At 37.3% G+C, this 17617-nt stretch overlaps 1 protein-coding gene across 1 annotated transcript in view; it reads right to left on the bottom strand.

Moving 5' to 3' along the window:
• LOC133635905 (collagen alpha-1(XXII) chain-like) overlaps positions 1-17617 on the bottom strand; it is a 97450-nt gene that overhangs the window by 37635 nt on the left and 42198 nt on the right. Inside the window, exons 14-31 of the mRNA XM_062029351.1 lie at positions 12961-13014; positions 12846-12899; positions 12454-12489; positions 12303-12332; positions 11058-11111; positions 10839-10892; positions 8738-8791; positions 8570-8623; positions 8443-8496; positions 8311-8364; positions 4445-4498; positions 4324-4368; positions 4188-4250; positions 4051-4104; positions 3896-3937; positions 3762-3794; positions 3440-3493; positions 3025-3078 (exon numbers count right to left, since the gene is read on the bottom strand). Of these exons, the coding sequence (XP_061885335.1) occupies positions 3025-3078; positions 3440-3493; positions 3762-3794; positions 3896-3937; positions 4051-4104; positions 4188-4250; positions 4324-4368; positions 4445-4498; positions 8311-8364; positions 8443-8496; positions 8570-8623; positions 8738-8791; positions 10839-10892; positions 11058-11111; positions 12303-12332; positions 12454-12489; positions 12846-12899; positions 12961-13014 (897 nt within the window). The remainder of the gene's footprint in view (positions 1-3024; positions 3079-3439; positions 3494-3761; positions 3795-3895; positions 3938-4050; positions 4105-4187; positions 4251-4323; positions 4369-4444; positions 4499-8310; positions 8365-8442; positions 8497-8569; positions 8624-8737; positions 8792-10838; positions 10893-11057; positions 11112-12302; positions 12333-12453; positions 12490-12845; positions 12900-12960; positions 13015-17617) is intronic.

Genomic DNA, 17617 nt, shown 5'->3' with positions numbered 1-17617 from the left:
ACAACAGCAAGTCAGCCAAAAAGTGGTAGGCCAGGTAAACTGACAGAGAGGGGTCAGCAGATGCTGAAGCGCATAGTGCAAAGATTTTCTGCATAGTCAGTTGCTACAGAGCTCCAAACTTCATGTGACCTTCCAATTAGCCCAAGTACAGTACGCAGAGAGCTTCATGGAATGGGTTTTCATGGCCGAGCAGCGGCATCTAAGCCATACATCACAAAGTCCAATGCAAAGCGTGGGATGCAGTGGTGGTGCCACCGGACTCTAGAGCAGTGGAGACACCTTCTCTGGACTGATGAATCACACTTTTCCATCTGGCAATCTGATGGACCAGTCTGGGTTTGGAGGTTGCCAGGAGAACGCTACATTTCGGACTGCATTGTGCCGAGTGTGAAATTTGGTATGGGGTTGTTTTTCAGGAGTTGGGCTTGGCCCCTTAGTTCCAGTGAAAGGAACTTGGAATGCTCCAGGATACCAAAACATTTTGTGCAATTCCATGGGATGGCACTTCAACTTCATATGTGAGTAAAGGCAGGTGGCCAAATACTTTTGGCAATATAGTGTATGTTAACAATAAATAGTATGAATGAAAAATGTAACAGCATCAAAAAAAAAATGGCAGCAGACACCAAATCAATTGAATTCCTGTTTCTTTACTTCCAAGGTTTTCTAAAATCATTGAAAACTGATTCAACCACAGATTGGACAAATTCATAATCAAAAGTGTAACCAATATGGATACAGAGCCAACATTTCACCATCGATGCCATTCATCAAAATAACCAACCAATGTGCTGCAGCAGTATTTATGGATCCAGCTAAAGCATCTGACACAATTAATCGTAACATCTTATTTACAAAATTAGAACAATATGTCATCAGAGGGTTGGTCTTAAACTGGACAAGAAGCCAGACAATACGTGAAGCTAAGTGAAAGTATATCAACAGAGCTACAAATATCTTGTGGTGCACCCCAGGGATCAATACTGGCACCCAAATTGTTTAATCTTCATACAAACGACATTTGTAAATTCACCCAAGACTTAAAGTTAGTATTAGTTGCCGACACAACTGTGTTGAGGAAAGCAACAGTTGTAGCCAAAACTGTCAGGTACGGAAATAAACACACAGGACTGGCTAGAAGAATAACACATTACATAATTCCCTGAAGACCTAATGAACCTCTCTGGATTCCAACTGTGTTCTGTTCAGGAGAGAACACACACAAGCTAATACAAATAACAGGAGGAATGAGTACATTTAAGAGATGGTTTGACAAAAACTGACTCTTTGAATCTCAGTAAAAGTAAAATAATGTTATTTGGTAACAGTAGAAGAAAAAGTCATACAAATACAAATAGATGGAGTGGGAATTGAAAGAATGAGCTAAATCTTGTTTTGGGTGTAATAATAGAAGATAAAATGAACTGGAAATATCATGTGGACTGGACTTTCACAATGTTATGTCAGACCCACTCGACATCCGCTGCTTTCGGTCTCCCCTAGAGGGGGGGGGGGGGTTACCCACATATGCGGTCCTCTCCAAGGTTTCTCATAGTCATTCACCGACGTCCCACTGGGGTGAGTTTTTCCTTGCCCGTATGTGGGCTCTGTACCGAGGATGTCGTTGTGGCTTGTACAGCCCTTTGAGACACTTGTGATTTAGGGCTATATAAATAAACATTGATTGATTGATTGATTGATAAAAAATATACAACATAAGGTGGCAAGAAATATTTCTATAATGAATAAAGCAAAATATGTTCTGGACCAAAATTCACTTCATATTGTCTACTGCTCACTAGTGTTACATATCTGAGTTATTGTGCAGAAATATGGGAAATAACTACACTTCATTCATTAGCGCTGGTACAAAAAAGATCAGTTATAATAATACATAATGTTGGATATAGTGAACATACAAACACTTTATTTATTGAATCAAAATATTGAAATTTAATGATTTGGTGCATTTGCAAACATGTAAAATGATGTACAAAGCAAACTATAACCTGCTAGCCAAGAATTTACAACAATTATTCTCGACGAAAAGAGGAGAAATATAACTTTAGAGAAAAATCTAACTTAAAACATTTGTATGCACGTACAACACTTAAAACATTTAGCATCTCAGTATGTGGAATCTAATTATGGAATGGATTAAGTAAATAAATCAATGTACTAATATGATCCAGTTTAAGAGACTGTTCAAACTAAAAGTGTTGACAAAGTATAAAGAAGAAAAATTATGACAAACGTCATAAATTTATTGAAAATGGAATATCCATCTGATCAAGCGAATCATAACTGATTTAACTACTTATGAGAAGAACTGATGTAGTTAAAACACATTGATGTAAATTGAGTACAAACTGAGAATAGGAAGTATGTGTTAGTAATTGTTATGAAGTGAAAAAGGGGGATTAGAAAATATGTAAAATATGTGATGTATCATATTGATACTGTATACATGTTCAAAATACATTTCAACCAACCAATTTTATTTAGCCCCTTAAGTCACCCATCATGCGGCTATGAAATTATAAAATGATGTTGCTAAAAAGTTAATATCAAATACTTTTTATTTCTGACAGACCATGCCAATATGTTGACACACAGACGTACCACGTCTATCTTTGCAGCGTGAGCACCGAGTGTGCGTCAGTTTGCACATACTTTTCAGAGGTGCTACATAAAACACTTAAGTGCTGACAGAACGTTGATGAGTGTTGACAAATCACATTGTGTATTTGCATCTTCTCCCAGTATTGTGGATGTTTTGATGAATAGCATTTATTCTGCATATTCATGAAGACAGACGCAAAATGGATTGCGCTCCTTATTCTGCTCAATTAACAGATGCGACCCACTTTGCACACAATTAATAGATCAGCTTTGTGTGTGCTATCAAGTTTGCAGGTGTTTTATTGCACGCAAACATTAAGTAAATCCTTGAGTCAAAGAAAAGTAAGACTGATTGCTGCAAGTGTTGTTTTTATGTGCTCTAGAAAGTCCCTAGCGACTTACCGCTGCTCCAGGCGGACCCTTGAAGCCTTGTTCGCCAGGTAATCCTCGAGGGCCCTTCATAGAGAGAATATTAATGAGCACATGTTGGAATTAATGTATTCACTCGTAAAGTGGGGACAATTTCTGTACCATTTCTCCGTCCATATATATTAATTTTGGAATGTTATAGTGTTAAATGAAATATATAAAGAGTTCAAATAAATAATACTTAGATATATTGATTTACTTTATTAACTACCCATACAATTACACACTGCACATAAGAAGCCTTTCAGAACTGAAAGGGTATTTCTTGTATCTCTACTGACATCTAGTGGACTCTCCTGCCTACTGCAGGGTGTGCTTTGCTCACATTTAAGAAAAAATAAAGAGAATGTTTCCAAAAAAAATAATGAAAGTGAAAATAAATCCCAACCATTTCTCCAGCATGTCCTTGTTCTCCTTTCTCTCCCTTTTCTCCTGGTTTTCCCTACGAGTGAGAACATAATTAGTATATCTGAGGGCTGCACACTGAAAAAAGGCCATTTTCATATTTTTCACTTTCAAAATCAAAACAATAGATTTTTAAAGAAAAAAACAGCCTGCAAGTCAGCTTTGTGTTTTTAGCGTCTACATTTCAACTTTTTTAGTAATAGTATTTAAATGTGGGATGTACTTTGGACACCCTATAAGGACATTAAATCCAACTGATACATATTTTATGCTTGCATTTTTTCAAAGAAAAAGAGTCAACTTACAGGTTCTCCCGGCTCAGGGATTACACTTGCTACCTATAAAAACAAAATACAAAAATATGTCAAATAAAACGTTCCCTCTTATTATCAGTGCTTACAGTAACTATATTCATTGTATTATATAAAAATATATTTACATCTCCAGCAATACCAGGTGGCCCCCTGGCTCCTATTTCACCCTGAAGGCAGGAGATGATGAATTGATTTTAATGAGTTATACAAAAACAATATAATTATTGGAATTTATTAGAAGTATCAGTGTGCAATTAGATCCAGATTTGTCATACTTTACCTTGTCACCCTTTTCACCTTTTGGCCCAAATGGTCCCTCCTGTCCTCTTTCACCCTAAAACAGTAAATCATTTAAATAAATCAATAAATTCTATGTAGACATGTGGACATTTGTGATTATGTGTTGGTAATACGTACCGGAGTCCCCCTCTCTCCTCTCGCTCCATCAACACCTGATTGACCAGGAGCACCAGCCTCTCCCTATTAAATATAATCAATTCCTCAACTCGGCAAAAACAGAAAATTAAAGAAAAGTCATCTTCAGTTCACTCACTCGCTCCCCAGGAGGTCCTCTTGGTCCAGGAGGCCCATCATCACCCTGAGGGGATACATCATATGAAAACACTTCAAAAAGTTACAATGTTGTGTTTAAGATAGAGATGTGCTTACAGTACCTTTGGTCCAGGCTTGCCAGGAAAACCATCTGTTGCACGCTCTCCTCTCGGACCCTTCAGAGACATCACACTTACAGTTAGATATTCCAGGTGAACCGTCAGTAATCTAGCACCACATTTAATATTCTTGTAGCGCTTCAATTACAATGTTTTCCCTTTGGAATGAATGGGAAAGATCTGTTCCAGTGTCAAACTGCATGTATTTGTGACGCTCGGGTCGCATGACGCGGATTAGTGGCGTGTTCCCAAGATGCAGAAGATGGAGGAGGCATCGTGCAGGTAAAAGTATTTAATGATGCTCAAAACAAACAAAGAGGAGTGCCGCTGAGTTGGAACTGAAGCATAGGGAGGGCTATTCAAAAACGGAACTAAAACTGACAGGTGCGAAACAACCAAACGGAATGCTGCAATACAGCAAAACTCACGGCAGGAGGAATTAGCGTCCACATGAATAATATCCATTCCAAACAAAGAATGGTGGCTCACACTCAACTTAAATAGAAGCAAAAACAGGTGAGGGGGAATGCTCTGGGCAAGATGTGTGAAGTGCTCAACAGGAAGTGCCACCAAAAAAAAAGCACAGGACCAACACAAAACACAGGAGACCACCAACAAAAAAATGATCTGTACAGAAGACAATGTTTGATGTATTTCAACATTATTGGCTATCATACAAGTGTAAAAATAAGTGAACTATCATTAGTGGCCTAGCGAATAAAGAAATATATACAGTGGTACTTCAACACAAGCTGTCTCTTTGAGGTGCTAGCACAAATCTGAGGTACGAGCTTTCACACTGCTAGTTGAGATCCCCCCTAAAACTCTGGTCTTACTTGCTAGCATTAGCTTGTAGCTGGAGAGGTTTTCCAAGCAGGGTTGAGATGAAGTGGATGATATTCAGTGAATTGTCAGCTACATGTATGGCTGACAGGGCATATTATGTGCAGCACCTCAGATGATACCAAATAGGCAGGTTAAACCCCAGAACGGCTCGGTGTAGCCCGAAATGTAGCCAAATGCCTCATCGTCTAATTAGTAACGGGCATGAATGGATGAAGGAGATTCCCACTATCCCTTCTAGAGAAAGCACAGCCAAGAGAAGAGGCTGGGCAGAATCAGTCAGCATTCACTTCTGCAGAATGCTGTTGTTGGCCTAAAGTTTGTTTGTTACTAAAAAAAAAAGTCTGTCTTTCAGCCGTCACATTTTTAAAATTATAACCCACCCTGCCTTCTGTACCTCCCACACCAACACTTGAGTCTCCCACCTAAACCTCCTCCTACATGTAAACACTGTCCCAAGGAGGTCCACTTCAAATCTACAGACAGTGTGACGGTGAGGACTACTTCGCAGGGACAAGTTTCCTCCTTCTCGGAGAAGAAGAAGAAGAAGAATGGGCCTCAAGGATGAAGAAGGAAACGTTCACAAGCGAGTCAAGCTGTCGTTAGCGTTGTCATGACGGAGCGTGTAGCTAGCTAACTTGGCCAAGCAATTGCTAGTCTGCACCATACTGAAGCAGGAGGACGGCTTTTGTGCCAGCAATAATGTGGACATTTATCCATGAAAATATAGAGAAGCTGCTGATGGTGTGTTTGACGAGATACAGTACAAGTTCACTCTCCAAGGTAAAGGCTGTACATTATGGCATTACTTCATAAAACGTCTGTACTTGTTTGTACTACATACTATTGTGTTGTTTGTGTAAAGGCATGAAGGCAGGTTACATGTTAGCTGATTGCATTTAAAAGTGTTTAAGTTAGGAGCTCGGTCATGGAAGCGATTGAGCTCTACTGTATCATAAAGAAACAAGTATGGAAAAAGTGTATGCATCATAACACGCTCTCCTTTCATGTTGAGTCAGGCATGATATGTTACGAGCCAAATAACAAGCTAAAAACACAAACAAACAGTTCGTAGCTCGCTGAAGTCAATGCATATTTGCTTACATTTCAGTTTTCAAATGTTGTTTTTATCATCATAACCGTCTTCTCATATTGGCTTGAACAAGTCCCATGATTCTTAAGACTGATTGTGAGGCGTGTCTATTTTCATTTTCAGGAGACATGAGGAATAAAAAATGTTTCAGTGTTGGATACTCGTATTAAAAAATGCAAAAGCATCAAATCATAAGGACACATGCATTTGGACTTGTGCTTGCACACACTTTTGTGTTACATTAATTTTTTACCAGTGGGCCATTTGTGATGTCACACATTGACGGACGTATTTATGTATTGTAGTATATTCTGTCTAACAGCCTAATCTCCTTCTGCTTCCATTCCTTATATTTTTATGCCCTCACGCCTGATCTATGAAATTAGTATTTCCATTTTTATTTATACACATTTTACACAGGACTGTTTTGTCAGCACAAACCAGTAAGTACAAAGTTGGATTTTTTAAAATGACGGTGCCATTGCAACATTACGACACGGTATGAGGAAACAAGAGAAGGTAAAGTATTATTTTCGTGTAACTGTGGCTTGCGCACAATAACACTATGCCACATAAATTCTGGTAAGTTATTTTTCTGATGCATCATTACATGCACCACACAAGGTGTACCTAGTTATGTGAATCTATATCCTATTTATGAAGTTTATTTTCAACCGTGACAAAAAATAGGCACAATGTTCATCTCCAATAAATATATTTAACAATGTACATTTACAAAAGGAATATTCTGATACTTTTGGAGAGGGTAGGGTGTGGTTTCAATTTGTATCTCAAGAGGACGCCTCCACACACCAACCATTAACAGATAATCTCATCAAGTATGTTTTAAATGTAGAGCAACATTTACACCAGTAATATCTAATATCTACAACAGGGTGTCAAACTCTTTTTCATTCAGGGTCAAATGGCTATCTGACAGCCAATTTTTATTGTGAATATACAGTATATTAATTTTAATACATCATCTACTCATGATATTAGTACACAATTCCTTATGCATTTGATTGTTTTTCAAATACAAATTGATGGACAAGGTACTTAGAAATCATAAGGGCAGGGTAAAAAACATGTTATTCTAACAAAAAATGTTTGGAATATATGTTAACATAAAGGTGTCCAAACTTTTTCACCAAGGGCCACATACTAAAAAGTCAAAGTATGTTAGGACCATTTCGATATACTTTTATTTTGTAAAAAAATAAAAAAATGAAAAAAAAAATGCTAAAAACAGACATTACAAAGTGTATATATTTAAAGACAAAACTTTGTATAAGCTTTGTGTTATAGGTGACAAAGTGTACTATTATTAATTATTACATGGGTAAAAAAATGAATAAAAAGAGCAAAGACGTAATTTAATGAGAATAAGCTGACATTTTGATACAAATAACTAATAGTAATACACTTTGTCCCTCATAACACAAAGCTGATCCTAACTTTTGTCTTTAATATATATAATATCTGTTTTTTTGTTACAAAATAAAACAATTTATAAATAAACCCCCAAATACTTTGAGTGTTCACTATGCGACCCTTGGTGGAAAACGTTTTGACACCCCTGAGTTATTAATATCAAATTATTATCTACATTTTTGCTCTTTTTTTCCCGTATTCTTACTGTTGTTATTATTTAAAAAATGCAGGAGACCAAGAAACTGGAGCTGCGGGCCACACTTTGGACACCCCAGTGTTTACATAAAGTTTTAGAATGGTCAGATCATTCTCAAATGTAAAAAACATGCAACATTTGTCAAAACTGAAAGAAAGAATAGGTTTAGTAAGAAAGATGACACATATTATTTCCTTTCGCGGGCCACATCAAACTATGTGGCCCCTGGGCCTTGAGTTTGAAATGCGGTCCACAAGGAAATGTTTTGAATCTATTGATGAATAGGTTTCAAGTGATACTGACCATGGGTCCATCATTACCAGGAAGACCATCCAGTCCGTCTTTACCAGGAACACCCTAATGAAAGCACAAGACATTGAAAAGGTTGTTTTATGAACTGAATGTTTTTGTGTGTGTGTAAAAAATGGAACTCACGGGTTTTCCAGGCTCGCCAGGTTTGCCTGAAAATCCAATTTCACCCGGCAGACCCTTCATAAAGGGAAGGTGACCATGTCAAACACACCTGTCAGTGTCTTCACTTCTAGTCCAGGTATTTACTTACAGGTGGTCCGGTGTTACCCGTCTTCCCTGGTGGTCCTGCTGGACCTGAAGGACCCTGAAAGAGTTATTTATCATGACATGTCATTATTTCTGTTAAGGACACATTCAAATATGAAATAAGAGTTTCTCAGTCAATTAAATATTCTAAGTGTATTCAAAATGAACTTACAGGAGGTCCAGGAAGTCCGTCAACCCCAGGTAATCCACTTTCACCTTTCTTTCCCTTGGGCAGACCATGAAGAAAAACTATGATTTCATTTTGATCTGACCAGTTAACGCTCATTTATTTTAACGCCACTATTTTTCTTTTCCAATGTATTCATTCATGAGTGACCTTAGTGCAGCTCTCTCAACAAGACCAAAGCCCTTTTTATTTGTCATTTATAGTTAGTTCGTTTGGGAAGTGCTGAGCATGAGTGAGAAAGTACGTTTGTCTGTGTGAGAGAGAGCACCTGCGCACAATAAGTCTTTGTGTCTATTTTGTGTTGAGCCGTTTAATAAAAGCATAATGTTTAGCAAACAAAATGTCCAGTCCCATGGCGATAGTAATGAAAATTAAATGATTTGAGGCAGTAGGGCAGCTGTAGTCTGTATGGGCCATCCTAGGATTCAGTTGTAATACACAGTCACCACAATATCAAACAGGCTGGAGCTAAAGTCATAGACAAGCCTCTTAAGCGCAGAAATTATGACCAAATTGGTAAACCTGTATTTTCATTTGCACTTTGGTTTTATTGATAGTTCATTTTAGTTTATTTAAAAAAGATGTATCATTATTTTTATTTATTTTTAAATTGTATGTACATTTTTCATCATTTTTTATCAATCCCTTGTTTGGCATTATATTTAATTATTATATATTTTTGCAATCAGCCTGACTTAAGCCTTGATAATAATCTTTGTGATTAACACATTTCATATCATTTGGCAATGTTTTTTTTATCCTGTTAAATTGTAAGTATGTTAGATATAATTATTGAATACCAGGAGTAAGATTTCTAATTCAGCGTTAAAATTTGAGTGGGACCCAGGCCCCTCTGTAGTGGAAAAGTTGGGTCTCGAGGTCAAAAAGGTTAAGAACCCCTAATCTGGGGTACACTTAAATATAAAAATAACTTCTATCTGCAATTAATTGCGATTAATAACAAGTTAAATTTGACAAAATGCGATTAATCTCGATGTAATATTTTAAACATTAGACACACCTACCCATAATTGGGGATGGGCACCGAAACTCAGTTCCATAATGGCACTGGTGCTGACTTTAATGGTACTAACCAGACTAAAACTTTATTAAAACTTTTTATTCATTTTTTGTATTCATATTATTATTATTATTATTAAACAACACTTATCATTTTATAATCATATCATATTTATGTATTATTCAACTTTACACATCCAAAAAGGCAAGCTAGGCAGCAACCACAACAACACAGCACTTCCTCATTTTACACCACTGACGACTACACCAGGCGAGGTTGCATTCAAGAAAACCCAAAATTTGGAGTTTGTAACATTACAACTCGAGCAAATAGTTTTTTGCACTCTATGGTGTGTAAAAATATAGAAATTAGATATTTCCATTACTTGATTGGCATGAAATTCATCATTAAAAAAAAGTTGTTTTTACAAAAACATGCATGTTTTCCATTTTTGAAGTGCCAGTTTGGGGAGCGTTTTTCAAGTAGCGGTTTGGTACTTGTATGGTTGTAAACAACACCATCCCTACCTACAGTATTATGCATGAAATAGCTTTAAAAATCAGTTCAAACTGTTGTTGTACCTTTTTGCTCATATCAAGTAGCATAGAAACTAGCAGAACTAACCTAGCACACCATTGGGCAAAAGCATGCATATGGATGCTACATGGCGGCAATTAATTAGCCTTGAAAATGAACATTGAATGTTTTAAATGGACTACAACCCATTGAGTAAACGAGATGAAAAGCTGCCAGGCCACATGTTTGCTTCATTCAGAACATCTCTCAAATGGAGCTCCCCCTACTGTTGTGACATGGAATTAGGAATGTTGTTTGTAAGAGAACATCTGCATGAGAAAAATGCTGACACTACTGTTATGGCCACCATGTTTTTACAGGTGGATGCAAGATTGTGTCTTTTTGACATTTTTCTTCTGCATTTGTCTTTGATCTTACATTTCCTGTTACATATGCTTTTTTAACTGATAGTTCCAGTCAATCGCCTTAAATAATGGATTCATCTTGTGGAAGATGGAGCTGAGTTTCATACAACAATGTCATCCTTACCCTTTGGCCAAACTCTCCAGGCTCCCCCGGTAGACCCTGTAGACCAGGAGGACCCTGCAGGTGTAAAACAGCAACAATTAATACTTCTTCAACTCTTGCCTTTTAGCTGGCTGTGCTAACGTGGCCGTGCGATAGCACGTTGTGTAAACCTCACTCCCCGACGCCTTAAGAGCTGCGCCGCACAATGCAGGGCTGGACACATTTATAGGTTACACTTACGGGTGGTCCTGGTGGGCCATCAGCACCTGCCGGCCCAGAAGGTCCTCCAACGCCCTAATGGAGGTCAAATTAATGACGTCATTGTACACACAAAAACAGATGGCATATTCAAATGACAATATGTGTATTCGTTAAACAAATGCTTATTGCACTAAATTGGATCCGGGTTTGACCGTCGCCAAGGAGTAATTAGTTATGAATTTAATATTTTCATAGCTGCAACATAAAAAAAACATGAATCAACTTTTTCACTTCTAATTTGATACCAGTATTGCAGCCTTGACCATCAAGGCTTTGCAGGAAGTAGTCTTTGCCAATAGGTTGAATGTGCTAGTCTTGTCTTTGGTTGAGTCCAACAAAGTGTTTATACTGTACTACTACTTACTACACAGCAGGTGTTTGATTGTATTGTGCAGCTTAATTGAAGTTTTCATTACCAAATTTGGAAGCGGTGAAATCGCCATGTAAAATTGCTAATCAGTAGCTTCAGTTAAATTAATTAAGCATTGAGTTAGCGCATTTATTTTAATATATTTCTTTCATATTAGAAGGTCACAGAGATGTTTTGTATTTCCTGTAAGTTATACTGACATACTTTGTGTATGTTTACCTTACTCAGTGTTTTGAGGTAAAGACTCTCAAAAGGAGACAACATGTTATCTGTCTGCTAAGCTAGCAAGAAAAGATGTTAGAGGGGCAGAACAGACTTCTAGTATAGCAGTTCTTATATCAAATATATTGTAAACCTGGGTTTTTTTGTTGATATTGGACTGATATCAACTTTGGATCAAGACCTTTTTAATCCAATACAACTGACATAATAATAGAAAATAGGACATACGGTACTGTCCTGACTTCAGGAGCCATGGTGTCGTCCAGTGGTTGATACTACCGACTTATTAGTATTTGTAGTTTATTAAAAATGTTTTTACGCTCAAAAATGCCTAATTTAGGCTACAAATATGTAGAATATGCTTTAAAAATAAAAATAAAAAAAGCCACATTGTGAAGCCACAAACTGAGGTGGGACGACTGCAGTTGACCTTATTCTCCAATTGTGGTACGAAGACTCAAGAGTCAACAAGTCGTGACAGCAAACACATCTGCGCTTAAACATTTTGGAAGTGGAAGCATTGTTATTATTCTTCATTTTGTTCCTGTGTTCAAGTTAAAAGAAGCTTCACACTTCACAGCAAAATAAAATGTAATAGCAAGTTTATTATAATAATAATAATAATACTGCACCTTTTCTCCTCTCAGGCCCTCTTTTTGATACTAAAAGAAAGAAAAAAAATATATATATATATCTTTAACAACTAAAATTCCTAAAATAAATGACAGAAAAACTATGATTATTTTTGATGTATGCTTTTTTTTGGTGAGCAAAGTCACTTACCACATCACCAGGTAAACCGGGAATGCCCCGCTCCCCCTGTGACACAGTTCCACAAGAAAGAAAGAAAGTATTATTAATGAAATTGTATTGTCCTCGGGCCACGCGATAATGACATATTTCATATTTCATCATCAATGGCGCTGGTGAAAGCGTGTATTTACTGTAACGTCATGAAAGAAGAAGTGCAACGCGTGCATGTTTAAGCGTGGAGAGTGAAAAGTGGCAAGTCACTAATTGCAGACAGACAAGACGAGTCTGTTTGCTTTGATGCTACAACGAGGCGTGTCTGGGTGTACACCATGATTACACACTACCTCTTTATGATTTATATCTACATTATGTACAATGATGCAATGTGTATGTTGCACAAAGAACATGTGGGGGGGACATACCTTGTCACCTTTCACCCCGCTGGCCCCAGGAAAACCCGTCAGTCCCCTCAAACCCTGAACAAAATGATTATTTGGATTATTATTATTTCCACTACAACATGAATCAAAGACTTACATCTTGGCCAGGAACGCCAGGTTTTCCAGGAAATCCATCCAAACCGGAGGTCCCCTAAAAGAGACATACTTTGAAATAACCTGCTCTAGGGCACTCCCTGCTGGTGAAAAGACAGAGTTATTCGTGTTTATGATTATTTTATTTTGTAGCAAATCACAGCACTCAACTCTGATATTTGCATTGATGCTAATGTTAATGTACTCAGTGGCCTAGTGGTTAGAGTGTCCACCCTGAGATGGGTAGGTTGTGAGTTCAAACCCCGGCCGAGTCATACCAAAGACTATAAAAGTGGGAGCCATTACGTCCCTGCTTGGCACTGAGCATCAAGGCTTGGAATTGGGGGTTAAATCACCAAAAATGATTCCCGGGCGCGGCCACCGCTGCTGCTCACTGCTCCCCTCACCTCCCAGGGGGTGAACAAGGGGATGGGTCAGATGCAGAGGACAAATTTCACCACACCTAGTGTGTGTGTGACAATCATTGCTACTTTAACTTAACTTAACGACATTATTCGTTATTCGTTTTTGGAAAACAATTACGGTATTTTAAAACTAAATTGATTGATTTATGTTTTTAATAACAGTGAAGTATTTGGTAGACAAATAAGGACATACGATATTTATGATACTTAGCTTCATTGATCACCATCATGTTTGCTAGCTTACAAACAACTATTGAGCACTTTTTTGCAGAGTGCCGCTAGGTCACTGGTTTGTGTGAGTGACAATAAGAAAAGCTCTGACATGTATACATCCCCAAACATAGAATATTTATACATATTTATCTGTGGCCAGATCTACAAAATTGCACTGTTAATCATAAGATTGTTAGTTATATCTTTACAGTATTTCACCCCAATTTAAGACAACGGCTCTCTTTTGTGTGTGAGTGACTGGGAGAAAAGCTATGCTAAGTACAGCAAATAATAAATAAGTTAGTGTTTTCCATATCTATCATTGTTCTCTGTTTGACTTGTTTCACTATATTATTAACTTATGCCGCTTTGAAAATGATGTCGAGTGGTAATTGTTTTTCGCAACACCTAGTGGTCACAATATCAGTAAGTTGAATGATGCAGACACATTTGTTACTGGATACTTTAATACACTTCTGCCTTGGAGACTTTGTATGTGTAAGTAATATGCAACTATAATTTAATACTAATTTATATTGACAAATGTGTTTATAATGACATTTAGTTCAATGATTATGTATGTCTAGCTTGTGTGATATTGTGTGCTTAGCTGTTGTGTAGCTGCTGGTACCCTATAGCCTAGCACGTTTACCCTTTGTAAATGACTTTGGTAAAATGAAATAAATAATGTGCTTATTGGAGGACATTTAGATGTTAACTGGCTGTCCAACTCAGCACAAGTGAAAACGCTGCAGGACTGCTTGTATCGCACATGATATCACACACAAGTAAACACGCTGCAGAACTGCTTGTATCGCACATGATATCAAATACAAGTAAACCCGCTGCAGGACTGCTTGTGTGACACATGATATCACACAGGTAAACACGCTGCAGGACTGCTTGTATCGCACATGATATCACACATTTTACATGTTATCTGATATTAGATTTTTGTCTGATACTAAACAAATATCTGATATCGATATTAGGAAACCACTAACCACATTACAAACTAAAAACCATATTGCCATTTTTTCTTCATGCTCATGCTTTTTTTTGTATTTGTATTAATTGGCTTGCATTGCTAATATTTCTATTTTTTTAATGTTTTTATTTTCCATTAAACAACGCATGGCAAGGCGTAATAATGGAAATGTAACAATATATATTCTCTATGCTTGTATCAGACATGATATTTTACATGCACGCACCTATCATCTGATACATTGCTTTCTTTGCTGATATGGGACCAATATCAATGTGGGACTAGGACACCCCTCACCTTAGCTCCACTTTGCCTTCAAAACAACTCACTTTTTCAGTAAGGAAGTCTACCAACAAATGTCTCACAGCCTTCATGGAGCATAAAGGTCATGTGGGTGACTTCATCACAAGTACTCGACTACCTGTGACCTGCAGGAAATTGCTGACTAGCAGTTTGAGTGGCATGCAGGCAGGCTGTGTAGAACGGTGATGAGATTTCAGCCTGACAAGGACCTGTTGCACATGTGGCAAAGTAATCATTCTTTCTTTATGAATGGTTTTTCTACTACAGCTCACGTTCAAATGGAAGATGACACGCTGCCCTTCACCTCTCATCTACGTAACCTCCTGAGAACCAGCGTCCTCTGAAGTGGACATCAGTGTCAGAGTTCCACATGCAAAACACAAATGTCCACTGCTGCGATCAACGGCGGTTCTCAGGAGGTTAAAAAAGGTGATGACTTTCACAAGACGTCAAGAAGACTTCCACTGCTTTCCTTTTGCCAAAATGAGCCCCCACACGAGTCCGGACGGGAAATGAGGAGAAAGAAAGAAGTCACATCTGTTTGGACCATTATGACCCTCAGTAAGAGGAATGTTCTCACAGAGTGAAGACCTTTCTTTACCTAAAAACATCCTCATCATCTAACCTCACACTTTTTGCAGAAACACAAACTTGTTCCCACTATGAAAACTTGTTCTCCTACAACAAAGAAACGCATTGCTACGTTTTAAATTCCTTTCTCAATGTATGTCTATACCAGGGGTGTCCAAACTTACCGAAATACAGTATCAAAACACATGGCAGTCATTTTGATATTTTTTAATTTTTTAAAAGCAATAAAATAGCTTCTTTTTTTTATCAGTACCGGTATAGTGTACAACCTACACAGTGTAAAAGTAGTCCTCTTGCCAGCTGAATGATGGTGGCTGTAGACCTTGGCTAGAAGCTGCTTTTTAGTCGGTTTTTATTTTGATGTGCCTGAACAGTGACTGTGACAATGACAGTTTAAAAAAAAAATAAAAAAAATCCCACTAAAATTCTTGGAGACCCAAAAAATACCTTCCTCATAAAAGTGTTTAAAATAAGTATTTTTATTTTTATTTTTTACTTTCAATGCTTAAGTCTCCTAGATCAGAGGTCCCCAACCTTTTTTGCACCAGGGACCGGTTTAATGCAGGCATTATTTTCACAGACCGGCCTTTCACGTGTGGCAGATAAATATAGCAAATAAGTGCATGAAAAAACTCACCATAACGTTGAATTAGTGGGAGCTCCTGGCCTTTTTTCTTTTGCAAAAAAGTTCTCCATAGACTTGTTTTTTTACAAATTTTTGCTAGTAGTAAGCTTTTTTTTGACTTTAGTATCTTATGGGTTATAGGTGATACATCACATTCAAGGACAAGAGCATGGATATATAATAAAGCTAGACATACTTGCCATTAGTTACAATAGATTTCCGTGGATTTCTATTTCCATTCTAAAAGTTATATATTCATATTTTGTGCAATATTTCATACGTAGATAAACGGTTAGCTTTTTTCGGTCCTACTTTCCTTTCGTAAATACATCTGTTATTGCTAACTACTCATGTAATAGGACTATGTGCAATAATACCAGCACTTTAACTTACTAGGCCAAAGGAAATGTGTATTTACTTCCTTCAGCACAATTATTATATGCAACAATTTAGCACTTCTCCATCTTTAACTACCTTGGTCACTTTGTTCATTATCTGCCTGATCTTAGGTCATCAACATGCCGCGGACTGCAGATGGAACCTAGCTTTTGGCTACGATTTGGCACCTTTACATATTATATGTTTATTAATGTGCATTTTCCCATGTAACAAATATAGCAAATGGCGACTTCCTATCAGGAGTTTTATAATACATCTATGAACAAGCTTATTGATGTGTCTGGTGGGACTGGCGATAGTTAAGTAGAAGAAAATGCGGTCTGTTATAAATGATTTAATGTCTCTGTGCGTCACGGACCGGCGCTGGTCCCCGGACCGGTGGTTGGGGACCACTGTCCTAGATCAACTTTAGATCTGTCAACTTTGAGTTTTTATTATCTTTTATGCCCTTTTTGTCAAAGAAAACTATGTTTTTTATATAACAAACTCTAATATGTACAATATTTTCCCCCCAAATGTGTCAAAGTGGAATATTGGATGTGAAGTAATTGGAGCCTTGAATAGGTTAATAATTCATAACATTGATTTTGATTCATTATCATTTTTTGAGCAATGACAGAAACAAACTGTTATTATTAGAGTCAACATTCCAACTTTTTCTTGTTACATTTCACCTGTTTGCCTCTTTATTGCACTTTTTAATGTTTTTATTTTAGTAGTATTTTTAGAATGTTCTGCAGACTGTTAAAAAATAAACTGCATGCTGCAAATGGCCCCCAAGCCACACTGTGGACACCACTGGTCGACACAAATGTGGAGGGTGGATCATCGAAGAACAAATGTTGGTGCATGTCTTGATCTAGGTGCCAACAAGATTTTGGTTTTAGTGTTATGAAATACATTTTATGAATTAGATGTTCGGAAGAGATATAATTAAATTAGGATTAAAAACCAGAAATGCCTTTTTGTCTTTTGTAAGCGTTATTTCAAATTCAAAAACATACAAAATAAAATTGGTTGTGTTGTGGAGGACATCATGACATCAATTTCTGCAGTTTTTAAAAGGTAGACACAAGGAGTTACTACATTGACTTTTTCAAAATAAATGGCCGCCTTG

The sequence above is a fragment of the Entelurus aequoreus genome, linkage group LG20 (genome assembly GCF_033978785.1).
Source record: "Entelurus aequoreus isolate RoL-2023_Sb linkage group LG20, RoL_Eaeq_v1.1, whole genome shotgun sequence".
Taxonomy (NCBI): domain Eukaryota; kingdom Metazoa; phylum Chordata; class Actinopteri; order Syngnathiformes; family Syngnathidae; genus Entelurus; species Entelurus aequoreus.
The sequence above is the reverse complement of the archived record's forward strand: the minus strand, read 5'-3'. Positions and strand labels throughout refer to the sequence as shown.